Source organism: Gossypium hirsutum, chromosome D01 (assembly GCF_007990345.1).
Source record: "Gossypium hirsutum isolate 1008001.06 chromosome D01, Gossypium_hirsutum_v2.1, whole genome shotgun sequence".
Taxonomy (NCBI): domain Eukaryota; kingdom Viridiplantae; phylum Streptophyta; class Magnoliopsida; order Malvales; family Malvaceae; genus Gossypium; species Gossypium hirsutum.
The window spans coordinates 68,967-87,051 of record NC_053437.1 but is presented as its reverse complement, the minus strand read 5'-3'; the positions used below and the strand labels follow the sequence as shown (position 1 = coordinate 87,051).

Here is an 18,085-nt window from a genome sequence, read left to right as displayed (position 1 = left end):
TGTTTTGCTTACACTTCGAAGCAAATTCCCGTCTTCAGTCTCTTTTCTTCTCTTTTTGTCCTCTTGTCCAAAATACTTGGGAATTTCCTTGAAGTAGTGCTGCCTTAACTGAAATTAGAAAAAAAAAAACAGCAAAAGACCATAAACTCTGTTATCTTTGCAAATTAATCCATTGGAACTGAGATCAAAGAAGTTGGATTCTAGTAGAATTATATTCTGGTTAATAGAATGGCGGCGGCTGGGAGTGCTTCGTGGCAGCCACAAGAAGAGGGGTTAAAGGAGATCTGTGGATTACTAGAACAGCAGATTTCGCCATATTCTTCAGCTGATAAGTCTCAGATTTGGCAACAGCTTCAGCACTACTCTCAGTTCCCTGATTTTAACAACTATCTCGTTTTTATTCTTGCTCGAGCTGAGGTTTGTTTCAGCTAGTTTAGTAGAAATTTTCTCTTATTTCTATTTGAATTTACGTGTTTCTTGAGGAACTGGATTTCTATGTACTTTGATCAAACATGTCTACTATGATGTAGTTTTGCTCATATATTAGGTGTTTAATGCACTAGCATATTACCAACACTTGTCTACTTTCTATATGCAGGGAAAATCAGGAGAGATTCGACAAGCAGCTGGTTTGTTGTTGAAAAATAATCTCAGGACAGCATACAAGTTAATGTCGCCTGCACACCAGCAATATATAAAGTCTGAATTGTTACCTTGTTTAGGAGCAGCTGATAAACATATTAGGTCCACAGTTGGGACTATTGTAACCGTGGTTGTTCAACAAGGGGGAATTCTTGGGTGGCCTGAGCTGTTGCAAGCTCTTGTCAATTGCTTGGATAGCAGTGACTTAAATCACATGGAAGGTGCCATGGATGCATTGTCAAAGGTATGCAATGCGTAATCTTCTAATTTCTATCATCATTGAATGGAAGTCGTCATATTGGTAATTATTGAGAACCTTAAGTTAAATCAATGAAAACATGTCACTGTAATTTAGTCTATAAGCTATTTGAAAATATTCAGCATCTAGCAATGTAGCAGATGATGCTTTGACCTTTTAGAACTAGATTCACTTACATATAAACATGTATTGTCAGTGGAACAAGATTCTTGATCTTACATTGCACCAGAGTTGGTGCCTACAAGTTCTACTTATTTATTTTCCTAGTTCCGGTCTTCTCTTCTTAAGATGCTTATAGCTTATGCACAAAGTTTCCTTATGAAAATCCATGATATTCTAAATATTGGAAACCTGTTTCAAGTACTAAGGTTCTTTTGTCACTCAAATACAAGAAGCTACGAACCCTGGATACTGCTTTCCTATGATCAAACTTTTAATCTAGCTGAGAAAAGCTCCTACAGCAAAGACATGTTTCAATACTAAGTATGTACCATACTACTTACACTTAATTCATCAACCATTGTTTTGTAAGACAGATTTGTGAGGATATACCACAAGTGCTAGATTCAGATGTGCCTGGGTTAGCTGAAAGGCCTATCAAAATATTCCTTCCTCGTTTATTTCAGGTTAAATGTAGTTCCTTGTATTAAAATTCCATCATGCATTTATAAATACTCTATTTTTGTTGCTAATTATTATTATTATTTTCTATGAGCAGTTTTTTCAATCTCCACATACTTCTCTGAGAAAGCTTTCATTGGATTCTGTAAACCAATACATTATGTTGATGCCTTCCGTAAGTTTTAACTTGAAATTTTGTATTCTTACTGATACTTTTGGGGCAGTACTTGATACTATACATTAATATCTTGCAGGCTTTATATACATCCATGGATAAATTCCTTCAGGGTTTATTTGTCCTTGCTAATGACCCTGCTGCAGAAGTGCGGAAATTGGTGAATTGTTTTTCTTTCTCCTCTTGTATTCTTTTTTATAGTTATAATTAAGTCTTTTGCATGGAACTCTTAAATCTGTTGTTAGCATTGATATATAGAATGCAGTATTAGAGTTAGACATGTTTTAAAACTAGTCTTTGATGTTAATGGTGCTATTTCTTTTTCCTGCCATGAGACTATAATCTTGCTGGACTCTGCTAATACATGTATTAAATGGGATACTACACCAAGAACTGTTTGTCTCCTACTAAATTTTCTTCTGTATAAAATTGGCTATTTTTAGTATTTTGAGTCAGTGATGACTACAAAATGCAATATTGTTTTTCTAAGATTAAGCATATTTAGATCAATGTTTTTTTTGCCAAATGGTCAGGTTTGTGCAGCATTTGTCCAGCTAATTGAAATCCATCCATCCTTTCTGGAGGTCGGTATATTTTGTTGTTATATTTTAGTCTATATGCAATTGTCTTGTCTTCTTTTGCCAATTCACTGATGTGATTTTCACTATTTCTCAGCCACATTTGAAGAACGTAATTGAATATATGCTGCAAGTCAGTAAGGACACTGATGATGAAGTAGCACTAGAAGCATGTGAATTTTGGTAAATTTCTACTTTATGCATTCCATGTGCAAATCTCTGATATGTAGACTAGGAGGTATTGTAAAACCATATAATTTTGATTGCTTTGGCATATTGACAACTTCTACTTAATAGTGCCATAATGTGAGTTAAATATGTCAGAGATCTTGGAGGTGTGCTTACTCCTGCATGTCTGCCTCTATGTGCCATTTATGTTGTAAATTGAACTGTAGTTTCCAAGATTTTGAATATCATAGCCATTATCCATCATATTCTTAATCCTTTCTGTTAGAAATGTAGATTCATTTTCTTGAATCTGCACAGGGACAGGAACGAAGGCCATGGATTTAATTGGATTTAATTTTACTAGCTTTAAGCCCCCCTTCCCTGCCAAGTGTTTATGATTCAACATTGATCGTGATTGGCAGGTCTGCATATTGTGATGCACAGTTACCATATGAGAGTTTGAGAGAATATTTGCCACGTCTAATTCCGGTATGCTAATACTTTGCTGTCTTTCATATTTTGATTCTTTTTCTCTTTGCATAACCATACAATGTCCTTATGATTGGTTTTCATGTATCTGTTTTTTTTGTAGATTTTATTGTCAAACATGGTTTATGCCGATGATGATGAGTCACTTGTTGATGCTGAGGTTATGTCTTGTTAGCTTCGGCTTTCAGATTATTTGACTTGGCAATTATAATTTGATAACTTACTTGGGAACCGTTCATTGTTGTAGGAAGATGAGTCTCTTCCAGACAGAGATCAGGTTAATATAATTTATTTTCAGCTCTTAGTTTTCTAGAATTTGTCACATATCTGCATTCTGTCTTGCTGAAATTGCTTCCTAATATATCCTCTCATGGCATTTCCTCTTCAGGATCTAAAACCTCAATTTCATACACCGCGATTTCATGGTTCTGATGATGCAGAAGATGATGTAAGCATTTTTTTTCCTTTCAGCAACTAACATAGCTAAGTTCTATATGTCTGTTAGTTTTAGAAAAATCGGTTCCTTAATGAAACTGTTTCCTGGATAATTCGGTACAGGATGATGACTCCTATGGCATATGGAACTTACGGAAATGCAGTGCAGCGGCTCTTGATGTTCTGTCAAATGTGTTTGGAGATGAAATTCTTCCTGCTTTGATGCCTATTATTGAGGTAACTTACCTATTGGGGATGTCAAAGTATGATCATGAAAATTGTAACTGTTTTAACGTTTCCATTTATGTTATTGGCCATCCATCATCACCAATTGGCATGTTGCATTATGTGTTCATCTTGGCCAAAAGATTTTAGCTCAGTTTGTTGCATGAACATTTCAGAAGATCAGCTTGTTTCTTTCAGAAGAATCTACAAACTTGAGTAATTTGCTATGATATGGATATGCTAGCTTGAATCACAATGTTATTGCTGTTAACAACAAACTTTTCTTGTATGTGTGCATGGAAATTAGTTATGGAAAATAGTGATATTTGAAAGTCAGTTGACTTTTGTTGAGGGGGTCGGCTCTCTTTTTGTGAGAAGTCTTTGAAGTGTCGTCCATTGAACAATCGACCGGACCTTCAAATAGTGGAAGTATTGTGCCTAGGATATCTTTACTCGGTTTTATCCCTGAGTGTTTGTCTCCTGACTTTGCGGAGAGCCCTCGATGGGTTCACAGAGTTTAGTGGGAGCGCCTGGTCCACCAAGGAAATGTTTAGTGTTTGGCCTGGTGGGGTTCAAACCCATTCCCTTATATGGCATTGGTGGGTAAGAACACTACCACTTGGTTAGATGGTGGCGAGGTGCTCCCCAAACTCCGTTAACCTGTTGGGCTCTCGTTGGAATCGGGAGAAAAAACTCGGGGATAAAACCGAGCATAGACACCTCGGGCACAATACCTCCATTGTTTGAGGGTTCGATCGGTTGCTCGACGGACAACATTTCAAAGACTTCTTCTGAAAGAGAGCCAACCCCCTCAACAACTTTTAATAGGAGTTTGCATTAAAATCTATTCTTTTGGTGTTGAGCTATTTAGTTACATGGTCTTAACTGTTGAATCTGCAGGCCAAGTTATCTGCTAGTGGTGACGAAGCTTGGAAAGATAGGGAAGCTGCCGTGTTGACTCTTGGTGCAATTGCTGAAGGTTGCATTAATGGTCTTTATCCTCATTTGTCTGAGGTAATTATTGTTTTTGTCTACGTTTTTGATTCATCTGTTTTCATTAAATAAAATTGTGCTCTTAAATTTATAATCACCGCTTTTAGCAATGGTTTTATTTTACTCCTATTTGTCATGCTGCTTGTTGCATACTTGCATTGATAGAAAAACATATTTATATGTGCAGATTGTAGCATTTCTAATTCCCCTTTTAGATGATAAGTTTGCACTCATAAGGAGTATTTCTTGTTGGACACTTTCTCGATTCAGCAAATACATTGTTCAGGTACAGATGAAATCTTTTTGGCTATTATTCAGCTATTGTTCTTGGTGCATATCACTTCACAGAATTCTGTGGTTGTGACTAATGTTTCATTTATCTCAGGATAGTGGTAATAAAAAAGGGTATGAGCAATTCGACTCAGTTCTTACGGGTCTCCTGCGAAGAATATTGGATATTAACAAGCGGGTGCAAGAGGCTGCTTGTTCAGCTTTTGCAACACTTGAAGAGGTTGTTATGAATCTGCTGCATGAATTGTTGGTTTTAGGATTTAAATTCTTATCGATATCTAATAGCGTAGTTTATAGAGGTTTATATCAATAAATCAAGTGGAGTCATTTCATAATCCTCCCATTACTTCAATAATATAAAAATTGTTTTATTTATTTTCAGGAGGCTGCTGAAGAGTTGGCACCGAGATTGGAAGTAATTTTACAGCATCTTATGTGCGCTTTTGGCAAGTATCAGGTTTGTTTGATGGCCACTACATTATAATAAGCTGTTTTTAGTGTTGCAATTATGACTTATATGAGACCTGGTACTGTCAGTTGTTGCCTTCCTTTAATACCATATGCTGCTTTATCATCACCATCGGATAAAACTTCTTGCTTACTTATGTGTGTATAAACATTTACAGAGACGGAATCTTAGAATTGTTTATGATGCTATTGGAACTCTAGCAGATGCTGTTGGAGAGAAATTGAATCAGGTATTTCAGTATGCTACTGCTAAAGATGATAACCATGTTCCTCAAACTTTTGTCTCTTCCTTCTAATCTATATTAGCCTTGTTATGCTCAAAAGTTATTTCACTTTTTGGTGGGTTTTATTTGTTTGTGGTAAGATGATTCTCTCCCATTGACTGGCTTTATCATTTGCAGCCAGTTTATCTTGAAATTCTGATGCCACCACTCATTGCGAAGTGGCAGCAGGTTTCAAATTCTGACAAAGATCTCCTTCGACTGCTGGAGTGCTTCACGTCCATAGCACAGGTCGGTTAACTGTTCTTTCACCTTTTCATTTATTTATTTCTTTTATAAGTAGTTATTGCCTAGATGGGCAACTAAACATAGAAGTGAGTACAAACAATCAGTGTACGTAATTCTTTTAATCTGCAATCAGCTAATCACCATAACTTTTCAGAACAATTTATTATTAGGATATATCACTCCGGTTTTATGCATTTCTAAGCTTTATTCATCGATATACTGATATTAGCAGATATATTTTGTCCTCCTTGTTCTTGTAATCTAATCCCTTGTTTAAGAAATTTGCTATATTTTTCAACAATATGATGTCTGTACAAATTTTTAGTAGAGTTACCATTAGGATTAATGTATTTTACTTTTTCAGGCATTGGGTACTGGATTCTCTCAATTTGATCAGCCTGTATTCCAGAGGTGCATAAATATCATCCAGACTCAACAACTGGCCAAGGTTTTTATAAATCGACTGTTAATTTCTACTAATCGACAATCATGTTGAATTAGTTTTTCATTTGTGTTCTCTGCCCTTCATGGTTGGCCAATGATTTCCTATATATTTTTTACTCAAATGTGATTGATCTCTTCCATTAAGCAGTATATTGACTAGTGCCTTGCGGAGTGGCTTGTTTTCTGTTCCGTTACCTGGTTAATTTTATTGATGATATAACGGTAGCATGTGTTTGCTTTTGATGTATAGATGTTTAGACAATGCATGTGAAATTACATTTTGTAGTATATATATTAAGTACAGTGGTAAAAGTACCATGGAGGTCCCCTCTATGAAAAAAATGGGCAAATTAGTCCTTGTATGTTAGATCAAAAAGCAAACTGGACATTCTGTTAAAAATTCTTTCCATTTTTACTGTTAAAAAACTGGTCTATGTACGTCAGTATGAGGTGCACGTGGCATGCCATGTGTAACTGTTTGGTTATTTCGTCAACCACATCAGTTTTTAACAGTAGAATTGGATGAAATTTTTTACAAAAAGGACCAATTTACTCTTTAATCTAACATACGGGGGCTAATTTGCCCATTTTTTGAGTAAATGGGCAAAATGCAACCTGGCTCTTAGTATATGGGCCTCCATGGTACTTTTACCTAAGTACAGAACCTTTCTTTCAACTTGTGCTACTTCCATCTAATTAGCATTAACAGTAAAGATACTGTAGATATTGAGAGAAATTAAGAGCATCTATCCGTAATTTCAAACATGTCCAACAGCTGAAATTCTTTTTGCATAATGCTGTTGTTAAAATCACTAGTTCTGATGAATCAGCTAGAAAGTTACTACAATCTCTATCTTTGGAATCTTACCTCAGAACAACTACATGATCTGCCATGCAACATACTATTCTATTTGCATAATAATGTTACTACAACTACCGTTGTTTCTCCGACATAGTTTTTTGAAGACATTGATAGAAATTTCTATTGCAGGTTGATCCTATTTCAGCTGGAGTTCAGTATGATAAGGAGTTCATTGTGTGCTCACTTGATTTGCTCTCTGGACTTACAGAGGGCCTTCAAGGTGGAATAGAGAGTCTGGTACTTGCTTTCTCCTTTGCTCTTGATGAAAAAAACATGTGGTCTAGATATTGGTAAATATGTTATATTACAATGTGAACTGGTATGTTTTGTGCTGTTCACGTAGACCTTATATGCAGGTTGCACAGAGCAATTTGAGGGACCTGCTTTTGCAATGTTGTATGGATGATGATTCCGATGTGCGACAAAGTGCCTTTGCACTTGTTGGGGACCTTGCAAAAGTAAGTTCAAATCGAAACCACCCTTTTTTCATAATCCCCCCTCCCCCCTTTTGGCGTGGTCCAAGCTGATCCACTTTATTCATATGTTGAATTTGATTAGGTTTGCCCTGTTCATTTGCGTCCTCGTTTGTCTGAATTTCTTGATGTTGCAACTAACCAATTGGTAAAGTTTCATTTTGGAATTCCATATCTCAGTTTACCATCATTATAGTGTTACATAGTATATCCCCCATGCAGACCACTCCCAAGTTAAATGAAACCATTGCAGTGGCAAACAATGCATGTTGGGCCATTGGAGAGCTAGCAATTAAGGTATGTGTGCTCTTCATTCACCTTCTTGAGTTTACACCCCCCTTTGGTTTCTTTGATGTCTTGTTTTCCCTCATTTATCGTCACTGACTATTCGACTTTAATTTCAGGTTCGTCAAGAAATTTCTCCGGTTGTCATGACAGTGATCTCATGTTTGGTTCCTATCCTTCAGCATGCAGAGGTAATCTTCCCTTTTTGTTGGTGAAATTTGTTGGCTTGCATGCCCATATAAACATAACTATGGTAAAAGTATCATGGAGGCTCTTGTACTAGGAGCAGGATTGAATTTTACCTATCTACTCAAAAAATGGGCTAATAAGTCCCTGTACAATAGATCATAGAGTAAATTGGTCATTCTGTAAAAATTTCATCCATTTCTACTTCTAAAAACTGCTCTCTGTCGTCAGCATGAGATACATGTGGCATACCATATGTCATTGTTTGGTTATTTTGTCATCCATGCCAATTTTTAACAGTAGAAATAGATGAATTTTTTAACAAAAAGGATCAATTTGCCCTTTGATCTAATGCATAGGGCTAATTTTCTCATTATTTAAGTAGAGGAGGCAAAATCTAACCTGACACCTAGGATAGGGTCTCCATGGTACTTTTACCACATAATTACGTGTTTGTGCATTAGTGCCTTGACGATCATGTTGATACCATTATCTCATGTGTGTATGATCAGCAAGGGGTAAACAAGTCAGTTGTTGAAAATACTGCAATTACTCTAGGGAGACTTGCATGGGTGTGTCCAGACCTTGTATCACCACACATGGAGCATTTCATGCAACCATGGTGTATTTCTTTGTCTATGTAAGTATCGATTCATTTCCCTTATGATTTCTTTTCTTGATGTACTGTTAAGCTACTCTCGTGGTGCGGTTTAGCATTGTCTTTATATCAAACAATTTGTGGCAGGATACGTGATGATATCGAGAAAGAAGATGCCTTCCGAGGTCTATGTGCAGTGGTATGCATCTCTTGTTCTAATCATCATCATTAACTCAAAATAATCTAATTTTACCTGGATGACACCCAACGTTTTCAGGTCCGAGCGAACCCATCAGCTGCTCTGAGTTCACTTGTTTTGATGTGCAAAGCTATTGCAAGTTGGGATGTAAGGATGCTGTTAATAAATGTTTTAGAGGGTTGTATATGTTAAACTGAAGTTGGAGCTTTTTGACATTGTTGTATGCCTGTAGGAAATAAGGAATGGAGAACTACATAATGAAGTTTGCCAGGTCTTGCACGGTTATAAACAGGTGGGGGGTTCTTTGTTATTTCCTGAATATTTTTGTCTTTATATATATATGTATATGTTAAAATGCTAAAAATCCTTTAAATATTTCTGACTGCATGTATTACTTCATTTGGGGTAAATGCAAACACACACCTATTTAGCAAAAGTTGTCTTTTTCTATAATTTGATAGGATATCTTAATTGCAGTGAATTAATATTCATTCGAGGATGATCTATATTTTGGTGTATTTATAGAAACAAATTATATTATGCATTAGACTAAGTTCATTCACTGAATTGTTGCAGATGCTAAGGAATGGGGCATGGGACCAATGTATGTCTGCATTGGAGCCACCTGAGAAAGACAAACTATCAAAGTATCAAGTATAAGATCTCGATTATCATCCATACTTGTCAGTGTTGTACGGTCTCTGTTGGTATATTTCATGCCTTCACACGGTGGTACTGGCAAAAGAGATGTTTTTTCCAAGGCAAAAAACATCACTGCTCTTCGCATTAATTCATTGAAGCAAACTCATTAAGAAAATTTACACGTGGAGCTTGGTTTCAGCATTTGAGGTAGGCAGGCAGGCAGCCCCCAAAGCTTCATTTGTTTGGTATTTTTTTTTTTGTAATTGAAGGATTGATTTTTTTTTTAAAAGCATCATATTCAAGCATTGCATCATTGTTTTCGATTGATGAAATGTTGGTGTTTAGTTAGATAGGGTTTTGATCTGTGAATTCTTACAGGCTTTTTTTGTACATGGGCTTTGAATGTTGATATTATTAGAAGTTCTGGGGTCTTTTTCTTTTTTGCATACTTAATAAATAAATAAATACTTAATAAATAAATATTAGGTGTTTTGAAAAAAGCCTTATTTTCTTAGGTACTCTATTTTTCTAATTATATGTTTAAATTTGTATTAATTATTTTTTATTTTATGTCTAACTATTTTAAAATATATGTGTTAAATATTACAAAATATTAAATAATGTGTTAATAAGTAGGATGGTAGACACATGCTAAGTTAATAAATAAATAAAAACTCTCACAGCAAAAATAGCAATTTATTGGGTTAAAGCAGATCCAATACTTTATCAGTAGATGTGGACAAATTCATCAAAAACATGACCCATTGTTATTCGAAATAAAGAAAACAAAATTGGTTCAGAAAAAGAAAGAAAAATACTAACTGTAGAAATAATCATGTCACAAAAGCTCATTTTATACCAGCAAAAAATGGGTTAAATAATGGACAATAATGCTGTACAGAAGTGATGAAAATGCTGGGAGGGAATCGCCAACATAGTTGAAAAGCCTATGTTTCTATAACTTTATCTACTTTGCTGCCTTTCTAAGAGCTGAGAAAAATCCTCCAGAAGATTTCCCTTCATCTCCTACCTGTTTTTATAAAATTCGATATCAATGTTCATTTCGTTCGAGTTATTGCAAGTATATAAACTATAACATGTGCACAGAATGAAAACAGACCTCGGAAATTTGCTGTAAAATGCCTATGATTTCAGAAAAATCAGGTCTTAGTGTTGGATCTTGTTGCCAGCATCTCTCTAGCAGTTGAGTGAGCTTCGGGTTAGTGTTCTTTGGGACTGTGGGACGTAATCCCTGGAATCAATGTCAATGACAAATCATTACATTTATAGGTAAAAGTATCATGCTCATCTTTGCATTGCATTTTGTCCCATTTACTTAAGAAATAAGTAAATCAGTTCTTATACATTAGATTAAAGAGCAAATTGATCATTTTGTTAAAAATTTCATCAATTTTTATTGTTAAAAATTGGCCCACTCTTTTATCTAACATATAAGGACTAATTTGTTATTTTTTTTAGTAAAGAGAATAAAATACAATTTAACTTCTAATACAAGTCCTCTATAGTCCATAATACTTTTACCACTTTTACGTGATAATAATTTTGTTCTCAACCTATGCTATGAAAAATCATTATCAACATTGCATTGAGAAAAAAGTTGACGAACCTTTTGAACCACTCCTACAGCTGCTTGTAATGGGGTTAAGTATTCATATGGAAGCTGACAATGGAAACAAAAGCAGCAAGGTAACCATGGGATTCAACAACCCAAAACAAACAAAAACACATATCTTAATGCATGCATACCTTAAACATATAATCAAAAGAAAAGATAATTGATCCAGCAATACCTTTCCAGTTAACAACTCCCATAACATGATTCCGAAACTGAAAACATCGGCCTTGTGATCATATGGCTTATGTTCAATGACCTTCAATGCAAAACAAAGTGTTGTAGGATATCCAAGATGACAGCAATCTCAATTCAAATGATCGCTACTAGCTACTACCAATTAATTATCTAAAGATGAAAATAAAAGCAACAATGAATAAAGAGATATCCAAGAGGCAAGTAAACCGGTTCCCTAATGTATGTTTAGTGTAGGGTTGTAAATGAACACGGCGTTTGATAAATAATCCAAATTTCTGTTTGTTTATCAAGATAAATGAACAAATATAAATAACATTTTTATAATCATTTTTATCTCGAAGAACAAAAAGTAGGGTTAAGAGCACACCTCTGGAGCCATCCATCTATATGTTCCAGTTTCAGCTGTCATAACTCCAGATTGAACTTTCACTCTAGCAACCCCAAAATCAGCAACCTTAACCACCTGTAATATGAAAAGCATGCCGTAGAATCACAATGAGAGGAACTTGGAAAAAGCTGAGGATAAACTTAAGTAAATTCTAGGGACTGACTTCATTTTCATCCATCAGAAGATTTGCAGCCTTCAAATCCCTGTGGATTATATCATTTTGGTGCAAGTAGTTCATTCCTTTGGAAACATCTATTGCAACTTTAAGCAATGATGGAAGCTTGAAAACACCCTTCTGTTTATGAAGATAGTCATACACACTTCCACCACACATAAATTCTGCAGAGAGAAAGAAAATGAAAGAACATTTAGAAAAGAGTATATCCAAGGATGAAAGAACAATAGTCTTAAAATTCACTTTCATCTAGTCAATAAAGAATCATCAGAATACCTGTTACAATACACAAGGTTGGAGGCTTGGTACATGCACCAATAAATTGTACTACATTTTTATGCCGAACTTTCCTGAAAATTTTGAAGGAATTTTTTATTAAAGGAGCAAATTAATAATGCAGTCATCCAAAAGAAGGATTCTATTTTGATCAAGTATTAAAAAGCAGTGGAGTTCATGATGAAAGAAAGGTAAAATATTTGAAAACTGATCAAGGATGTCAGGCAAGTAACTGCTTCCTAAATGGACACTGGTATGCATCTATAAACATAAAGAACAGCAATTAGAGAAGCCTGTCATTTCAGCCAATACAAACCTCATAATAAAGACTTCCTGGGCAAAGTCTTTCTGTATATCAGTATCTACACGCTCTGGCTTGAGGACCTTAATAGCCACATCCTGACTACAGTAAGTACCTTTATACCTGAAACAGGATAACAAGGACAATGTTATTAATGCTCAAAAGGGAGAAAAAGGATCAAATAGAAAGTAATTAATTCACTTACAGATCCCCATATGACCCAGATGCAACTTTGTTCTCAAACTTTAAGTGTCTAGGATCAATTTCCCAAACATCACTCCCATCATTAGGAATTGCAACATAATTCTGATCACCTTTGGTCCTAGTCTCCTGGCCCTTTGTAGGAGAAGTGGGAAGTTGTTTCAGCCAAGATTGCTTCTGCATAAAAACCAGTTGAAAGTAAAGTCTGATTAGAGTTGCTCATAATATAAAGCCCAAACTTTCAGTTAATAAATTCTGACTCTCACATCAACATTTCCATTTCTTTATAAACATTTTGCATTTAAGCATACTGTTAGGATTGTAGTAAGAATTATTTTGTCACCAAGCCTGCCAATCATAAAATTAGTTAAACCTTTGTTTAGCATTGGATTCACAAATTAGAAAGAATTATCATGCAGAGGGGGCCGTTTACAGCTGATCAATTTTATAAGCATCATCATCCAGTGCTTACTTGAAAAGATAGACAAGACGAACAAAGGCCAGGAACAAAAAAGTTTCATGAAATTAGTCCTAGTAACCAGTACTTTAGCATAATAGGGCACGACAAAATGATGAGTACATTCAATGCAAGTGAACTGTAAGCTTTGCAGATAGAACTAACACCATGACATTCCATAATCACTTTAATTGTGGGAAGAAACACCTTAGCAAAAGGAGAGATCTTTCACTCAAAAGTCTCACACGTAATATAACACACTTTAAAACTGCCGTAATGAATTACCTCAATTTTTAAGAGATCCTTTTCCAAAGCATCTTTAAGCTGCTCCGTTTCCTGACAATTTCATATCATAAGTCAAGCAAGTCTAAAAAAATTATAATATTCTGATAGGTCAATGTTTAAGCTTAATCCTTCTAATTGTGCAGCAATCATGAATCATATAGTTCCCCAACGGAGTTTCAATGACTCCCAAGAAAACAAAAACAATTACCATCTAAACTAACAAATGACAGAATTCATAAATTGGGAATTTTGAGCTATAATAAGGATACTTTGTAGACAGCTAAAATAAAATATACAAAAACCGATCTCCAGAGCTGTTATTCTTTCTTTTTTAGTTAAAGGGTCATTGTAAAAAATAATTATGTCCTTGGCTACTGAAGTAAGATATTAAAATGAAAAGTACCTCATATGGCCAACCATCAACAACAAAAACATCTAAGGAATAACCATCAACTGTAGAAAATGCATGTGCTTCCTGGATGTTCAGCCCAATCTCAGCAAGCAATGCTGTCAACTGCAAATATTGCATGGTTATGGCCCAATGGAATTAGAAGTAATATTACATAGTCAAAAATCTAAAACTATGTGCACTTCACATGTAAGCTCATAGACTCTCTAGAGGAGTAATTCAAGCATGGGTAACAATATAATGATTGTAGTTTTGACATGAAAAAAGACTAACCAGTAGCCAGAGAACAATAAGCTTCCAGTTACTTGTACCAAGGACCCAGACAGACCCTAAGGCTTACTTTTTTATCAACAACTTCATTCCTAAATAATATAAAAGTCTAACCATCTCGATTTCATGAAGCATCAAATTCAAAATAACAAGTATATTCTTGTAATTCCACGAATAAACATATACTTTACCTGACTGAGAAGTTTTGGTTTGTCTTCTGTTGAAAATGTAATTTCATGCATGGGCCTGCATCAGCAACAATTGGAAAAGAATGCAATTTTGACCATCCAAAATGATAGAAAGTATTTACAAAGATTCACCAAAAAATTATCCAAATATCAGTAGAAAAATAAGCCAGAGGGACAGAAGCTGAACATGTCAATCACAAATGTGCATAAACAACTCAAACTTAAGTCAATAAAAGATAGCACGTGTGAAGCACAGCTCTGAGGTAAGAAAACTTGGTCCTATACAAGAGTTTGTCCATTAATGTGCTCCTGAATATTTAAAAGAACCAATACATGATATTCAAAAATGGTAAGTTTATCAAGTACAAAAACAAAGCTACCACTAAGACACTAACTTAACCAATCATCGCTTGCATAAGGACATTTTAAGACATAAATAAATACCTGGAAAAATGTGAATTGCCATGTTCAGAATTATCTCCATCTTGATCAGCAAGGGATCCGAGATTAGGGGAGGAGCCAAAGGCAGGTGGCGGATGTATGCTGACAATTGAAAAGCCAGTCAAGAGTTGTTATCATCATTAACACCAGCCAATGTATAAAATGAACAAGCAAAATATTGAAAGAAAAATATCAAGAGGCAAATAGATTATACAAGCCTTAAAAACAAGTAGACATATGAGAGCTGTTTCTAAGAAAGTAATACATGTAAATTATGGTATGTATCGTAAAAGCTTTTCTAAAGCATACCTTTGTCTGTTAGACGATTTCCTAGAACTTTGAGCAGATTCCTCACTTGGAGAGTTCCCATCAGAGGTAGATTGCACCTACACAAGCAGGTAATCATCATGGTACATTTGATTATGCTAATGTCTAGGAATACAAATTTTTTCACCTATACTAAGAACGTAGAGAAAATCTTAGTTCTTAGTTATGAAATGTAACTAAAGAAAAAAAAAGAAAGAGGAAAAACAAGTCACCTGCACGAGACGAACTTCCATTGCTAGTCTAGTGGCATGATCATGAGCCAAATGCAGTAATCTTTGGTGCATAAGAACATCTTCTGCTCTTTCCACATTCACATCCAAAGCATAGCTGCAATATATAATCAGCTCAGCTTAGTTCAAACAGCTATTTATAATTTGTTCAAAAAATGGATTTTCTGATCAATGAAAAGAAAAGCAAACTATCAAATCTGCTTCAGTTATTACTTGATTCTGATATCATCAACAGCAAAAGAAAAAAATACGATATTAATCCACTGATCGAAACTAACAACAAAACCGTAACATATAAATTTTCTTATTAACCGCTAGAGAATTTTAACCATAATTTTAATCCAAACAGTTCCTTAACTCCAACGCTATCTATAATTCTAAGCACGAAAGGCAAACAGGAAAAAAAGAACGCATCTGAGATTCAGTATCTCGATTAAAAAAATCATAATTACAAAAAAATTATATAAAAATAAAAAAGACTGAATACGTTGCCTTATTTCAGGTCGTATTTTATGCATGTAGTAAATTATGAAGAAAAAAACATATATACTATTATACCGAGTAGGAAGGCGATCGAAGTGAGTCCAGAGTTGGTGGTCAAAGCCGGGCCGATCAGCCTCTTCTTTATCGGATCGTCGAAGCCGTCGGAGCACGTCATTGTAGACGTCAAACTTTAGCCGCTGTTTCTGGCTTTGCAACGGCGGCGTATCGTTAGCTTTGCTCCCGCAACTCTCGGTATCCTCCATCACCATTGGTTTGAGAAAAAAAAAGCGAAAGCAATAAAGAAAAGCGTGAATGTGATTGTGATTGCGATTTACGTTCAGTTTATATCATACATGGAGACGCATATTTAAAGAAAAAGAAGAAAAGGAGAGATTTTACTTTTTTGGTTTTATTTCCTAATTGTTTTATTTTAGTTCCGCGGGTAAACTGTATTAACAAAACAAGCTGAGGTGGGACAATACAATACCATAACCTGATCCTTTTTTAGATATTCTATTTTATATTTGCTTGGGGATATTTAATGGATAAGATTTGAGAGTACTGTCGGTAACGCCCACGTATCTCATTTCTGGAGGATTAACATTGTGTTTTAGAGTAATCAGTAATTAATATAAGATTATCAATATCTTTTTAATTACTATCTTATACTCAAATCCATCCCCCATTCCGTGTGAAATATAATGGATTTGTATTTTCATTTTATAATTTTATTAATTAATTTAAATACTTAATATAATAAAGTTTAATGCAATAATCCACATATTTTTGTGTGCCAACTACATTCTTAATCAATAAAGACACTAATTAATCACTTGTTATTTTGGATAGCTGACTGTTTAAAATATTAAATTATGCAAGGACACGTGGTTGGAGGAGAGGGGAGTTAGACTCTCAAGGACGCATTTTGATAAAGGATTATTCCAGTCTGATGAATTACTTGACGTGGCAATTTGGCATTTAGACCTCACCCACCCTCTTTATAAATTTTTATGATCACAATTTGGAAAACGTAAAACATGCTAATTAATTGGATCAAGGTTTTATAAGGAATCAATATATATTCTCCTCCTTTTAAAACTTCATAAATATTCGTTTTGATTTGATAATTATTTGATCCAAATTCAAATTTGGTAATAATTGATTTGAATGAATTAGGTAATAATTGATTTGAACTATCTATAAATTTTATTGAATTTTTTTATTTTTGATATTTTTATTATTAAATTATATTATTATATTTAATATATATTATTAATTCTAAATTTAACTATTGAGCAAAAGTAATTTTAAGTATAAAAATTAATAAATGTACTTAAAAATAAATATTCAAAAAGAGTGAAGACCATAGGAAAATCCGAGCAGGCCAGCGACACTATAGTTTAGCCCAATTTGCAGCATTTGGGCAACTCATGGGTGAACAATGTTCGGAAAATGGCGGTAACAATCAATTGAATAAATTATACTAAAGTGATTAAATTTTTAGTATATTTATATTTTGGTTATTTATTTTAAAAAGTTATAAAATAGTCATTAAATTATTTAAAAGTCATAAAGTATTCATAAGTTTTTCATTTAAATCATTCAGATTTTAAGTTCTTTTTTTATAAAATGTTTGGTTACGGAGCTTTAATAAATTTCGTAACCAAAATGTAAACTCAGTAAGAGTTTGGCGACCTTAAGTGTAATTGACCCTAATAAATTTCGGGGACAACATGGAGCCAGCCAGTGTCAATTAATGAAAGCAACTCGTCTCCAATCTTCTTACCACAACCACGATCACTTGGAACCCAAGAAGCAGGGAACACAGTTGAAGCAAGCATTAGCAATGAAGTCAGCAAAAGCATCGGCAGTAGAGCTCTACCGGGCAGGGAAGGCATGGAATATTTGATAGAATGGAAAGACGATGATTCGGCCTCTTCATGGATTTTATAGTCAGCCAAGAGACCCATGGAGGACAGCGGCTGAGCGCAAGGCTTTCTTTGGCGGCAGGGTATGTAAAGCCAAGCTTTTGTTAGATCCTAATGTGGAAGATGACAGGGGTTTGAGTCACACCATTACATTCATTAGCTTTAGCTAAACAGATTTTAAAGGGGCTTGTGTTGGTGCAAGAGGCAGCAGCAAGCTGATTTCAACTTTGCTTAAACAGCAAGTCTCGAGGCTTGCAGCAGAAACAATCAAGGAAGAAAAAAAACTTACAATGGAAAACAGAAAAGAAAGAGAGAGATTTGAATGAAAATGAGCTGAATTTTCATTAACATTT

The 18,085-nt window shown here is 34.7% G+C and overlaps 2 protein-coding genes across 4 annotated transcripts; one reads left to right on the top strand and one right to left on the bottom strand.

Moving 5' to 3' along the window:
- On the top strand, positions 1 to 9,973 carry LOC107928955 (transportin-1). The gene is made up of 29 exons (XM_016860271.2): positions 1 to 417; positions 599 to 886; positions 1,438 to 1,527; positions 1,620 to 1,697; positions 1,777 to 1,857; positions 2,231 to 2,281; positions 2,373 to 2,458; positions 2,866 to 2,932; positions 3,036 to 3,092; positions 3,180 to 3,209; positions 3,321 to 3,380; positions 3,491 to 3,604; positions 4,493 to 4,606; positions 4,773 to 4,871; positions 4,971 to 5,096; positions 5,259 to 5,333; positions 5,503 to 5,574; positions 5,746 to 5,856; positions 6,218 to 6,301; positions 7,289 to 7,396; positions 7,516 to 7,617; positions 7,718 to 7,780; positions 7,855 to 7,929; positions 8,037 to 8,108; positions 8,616 to 8,743; positions 8,849 to 8,900; positions 8,979 to 9,047; positions 9,133 to 9,192; positions 9,477 to 9,973. The coding sequence occupies exons 1-29, from the start codon at positions 229 to 231 to the stop codon at positions 9,558 to 9,560; spliced, it is 2,685 nt and encodes an 894-aa protein (XP_016715760.1). The 5' UTR covers positions 1 to 228; the 3' UTR covers positions 9,561 to 9,973.
- A 317-nt stretch (positions 9,974 to 10,290) lies between these two features.
- Positions 10,291 to 16,294, bottom strand: LOC107928793 (serine/threonine-protein kinase STY46). Of its 3 annotated transcripts, XM_016860061.2 has the most exons (16): positions 15,880 to 16,294; positions 15,304 to 15,418; positions 15,074 to 15,150; positions 14,768 to 14,866; positions 14,327 to 14,381; positions 13,860 to 13,970; positions 13,457 to 13,507; positions 12,719 to 12,891; positions 12,529 to 12,636; positions 12,213 to 12,286; positions 11,925 to 12,100; positions 11,741 to 11,836; positions 11,354 to 11,434; positions 11,170 to 11,223; positions 10,663 to 10,794; positions 10,291 to 10,572 (listed from the first exon to the last, which is right to left on the bottom strand). In XM_016860061.2, exons 1-16 carry the CDS (start codon positions 16,071 to 16,073, stop codon positions 10,510 to 10,512), a joined length of 1,659 nt encoding a protein of 552 aa, XP_016715550.1. In that variant the 5' UTR covers positions 16,074 to 16,294; the 3' UTR covers positions 10,291 to 10,509. The 3 variants fall into 3 exon arrangements, with proteins under 3 accessions (XP_016715550.1, XP_040942523.1, XP_040942524.1); XM_041086589.1 differs by lacking the exon at positions 11,354 to 11,434 and having other exon boundaries at positions 15,880 to 16,239; XM_041086590.1 differs by lacking the exon at positions 10,291 to 10,572 and having other exon boundaries at positions 11,310 to 11,434; positions 15,880 to 16,241.
- Between the last annotated feature and the right edge of the window lie 1,791 nt (positions 16,295 to 18,085).

What these genes read in the sequence shown, in the direction of transcription:
- LOC107928955 (XM_016860271.2), top strand. Translation starts at nt 229, where the DNA reads ATGGCGGCGGCTGGGAGTGCTTCGTGGCAGCCACAAGAAGAGGGGTTA. An exon ending in CCATGGATGCATTGTCAAAG is followed by an intron (nt 887 to 1,437) that starts GTATGCAATGCG and finishes TTTGTAAGACAG; the next exon opens with ATTTGTGAGGATATACCACA. An exon ending in ATTTGCCACGTCTAATTCCG is followed by an intron (nt 2,933 to 3,035) that starts GTATGCTAATAC and finishes TTTTTTTTGTAG; the next exon opens with ATTTTATTGTCAAACATGGT.
- LOC107928793 (XM_016860061.2), bottom strand. Translation starts at nt 16,073, where the DNA reads ATGGTGATGGAGGATACCGAGAGTTGCGGGAGCAAAGCTAACGATACG. An exon ending in TTGATGGTTGGCCATATGAG is followed by an intron (nt 13,508 to 13,859) that starts GTACTTTTCATT and finishes TGAAATTGTCAG; the next exon opens with GAAACGGAGCAGCTTAAAGA. An exon ending in CTGTAGGAGTGGTTCAAAAG is followed by an intron (nt 10,795 to 11,169) that starts GTTCGTCAACTT and finishes CATTGATTCCAG; the next exon opens with GGATTACGTCCCACAGTCCC.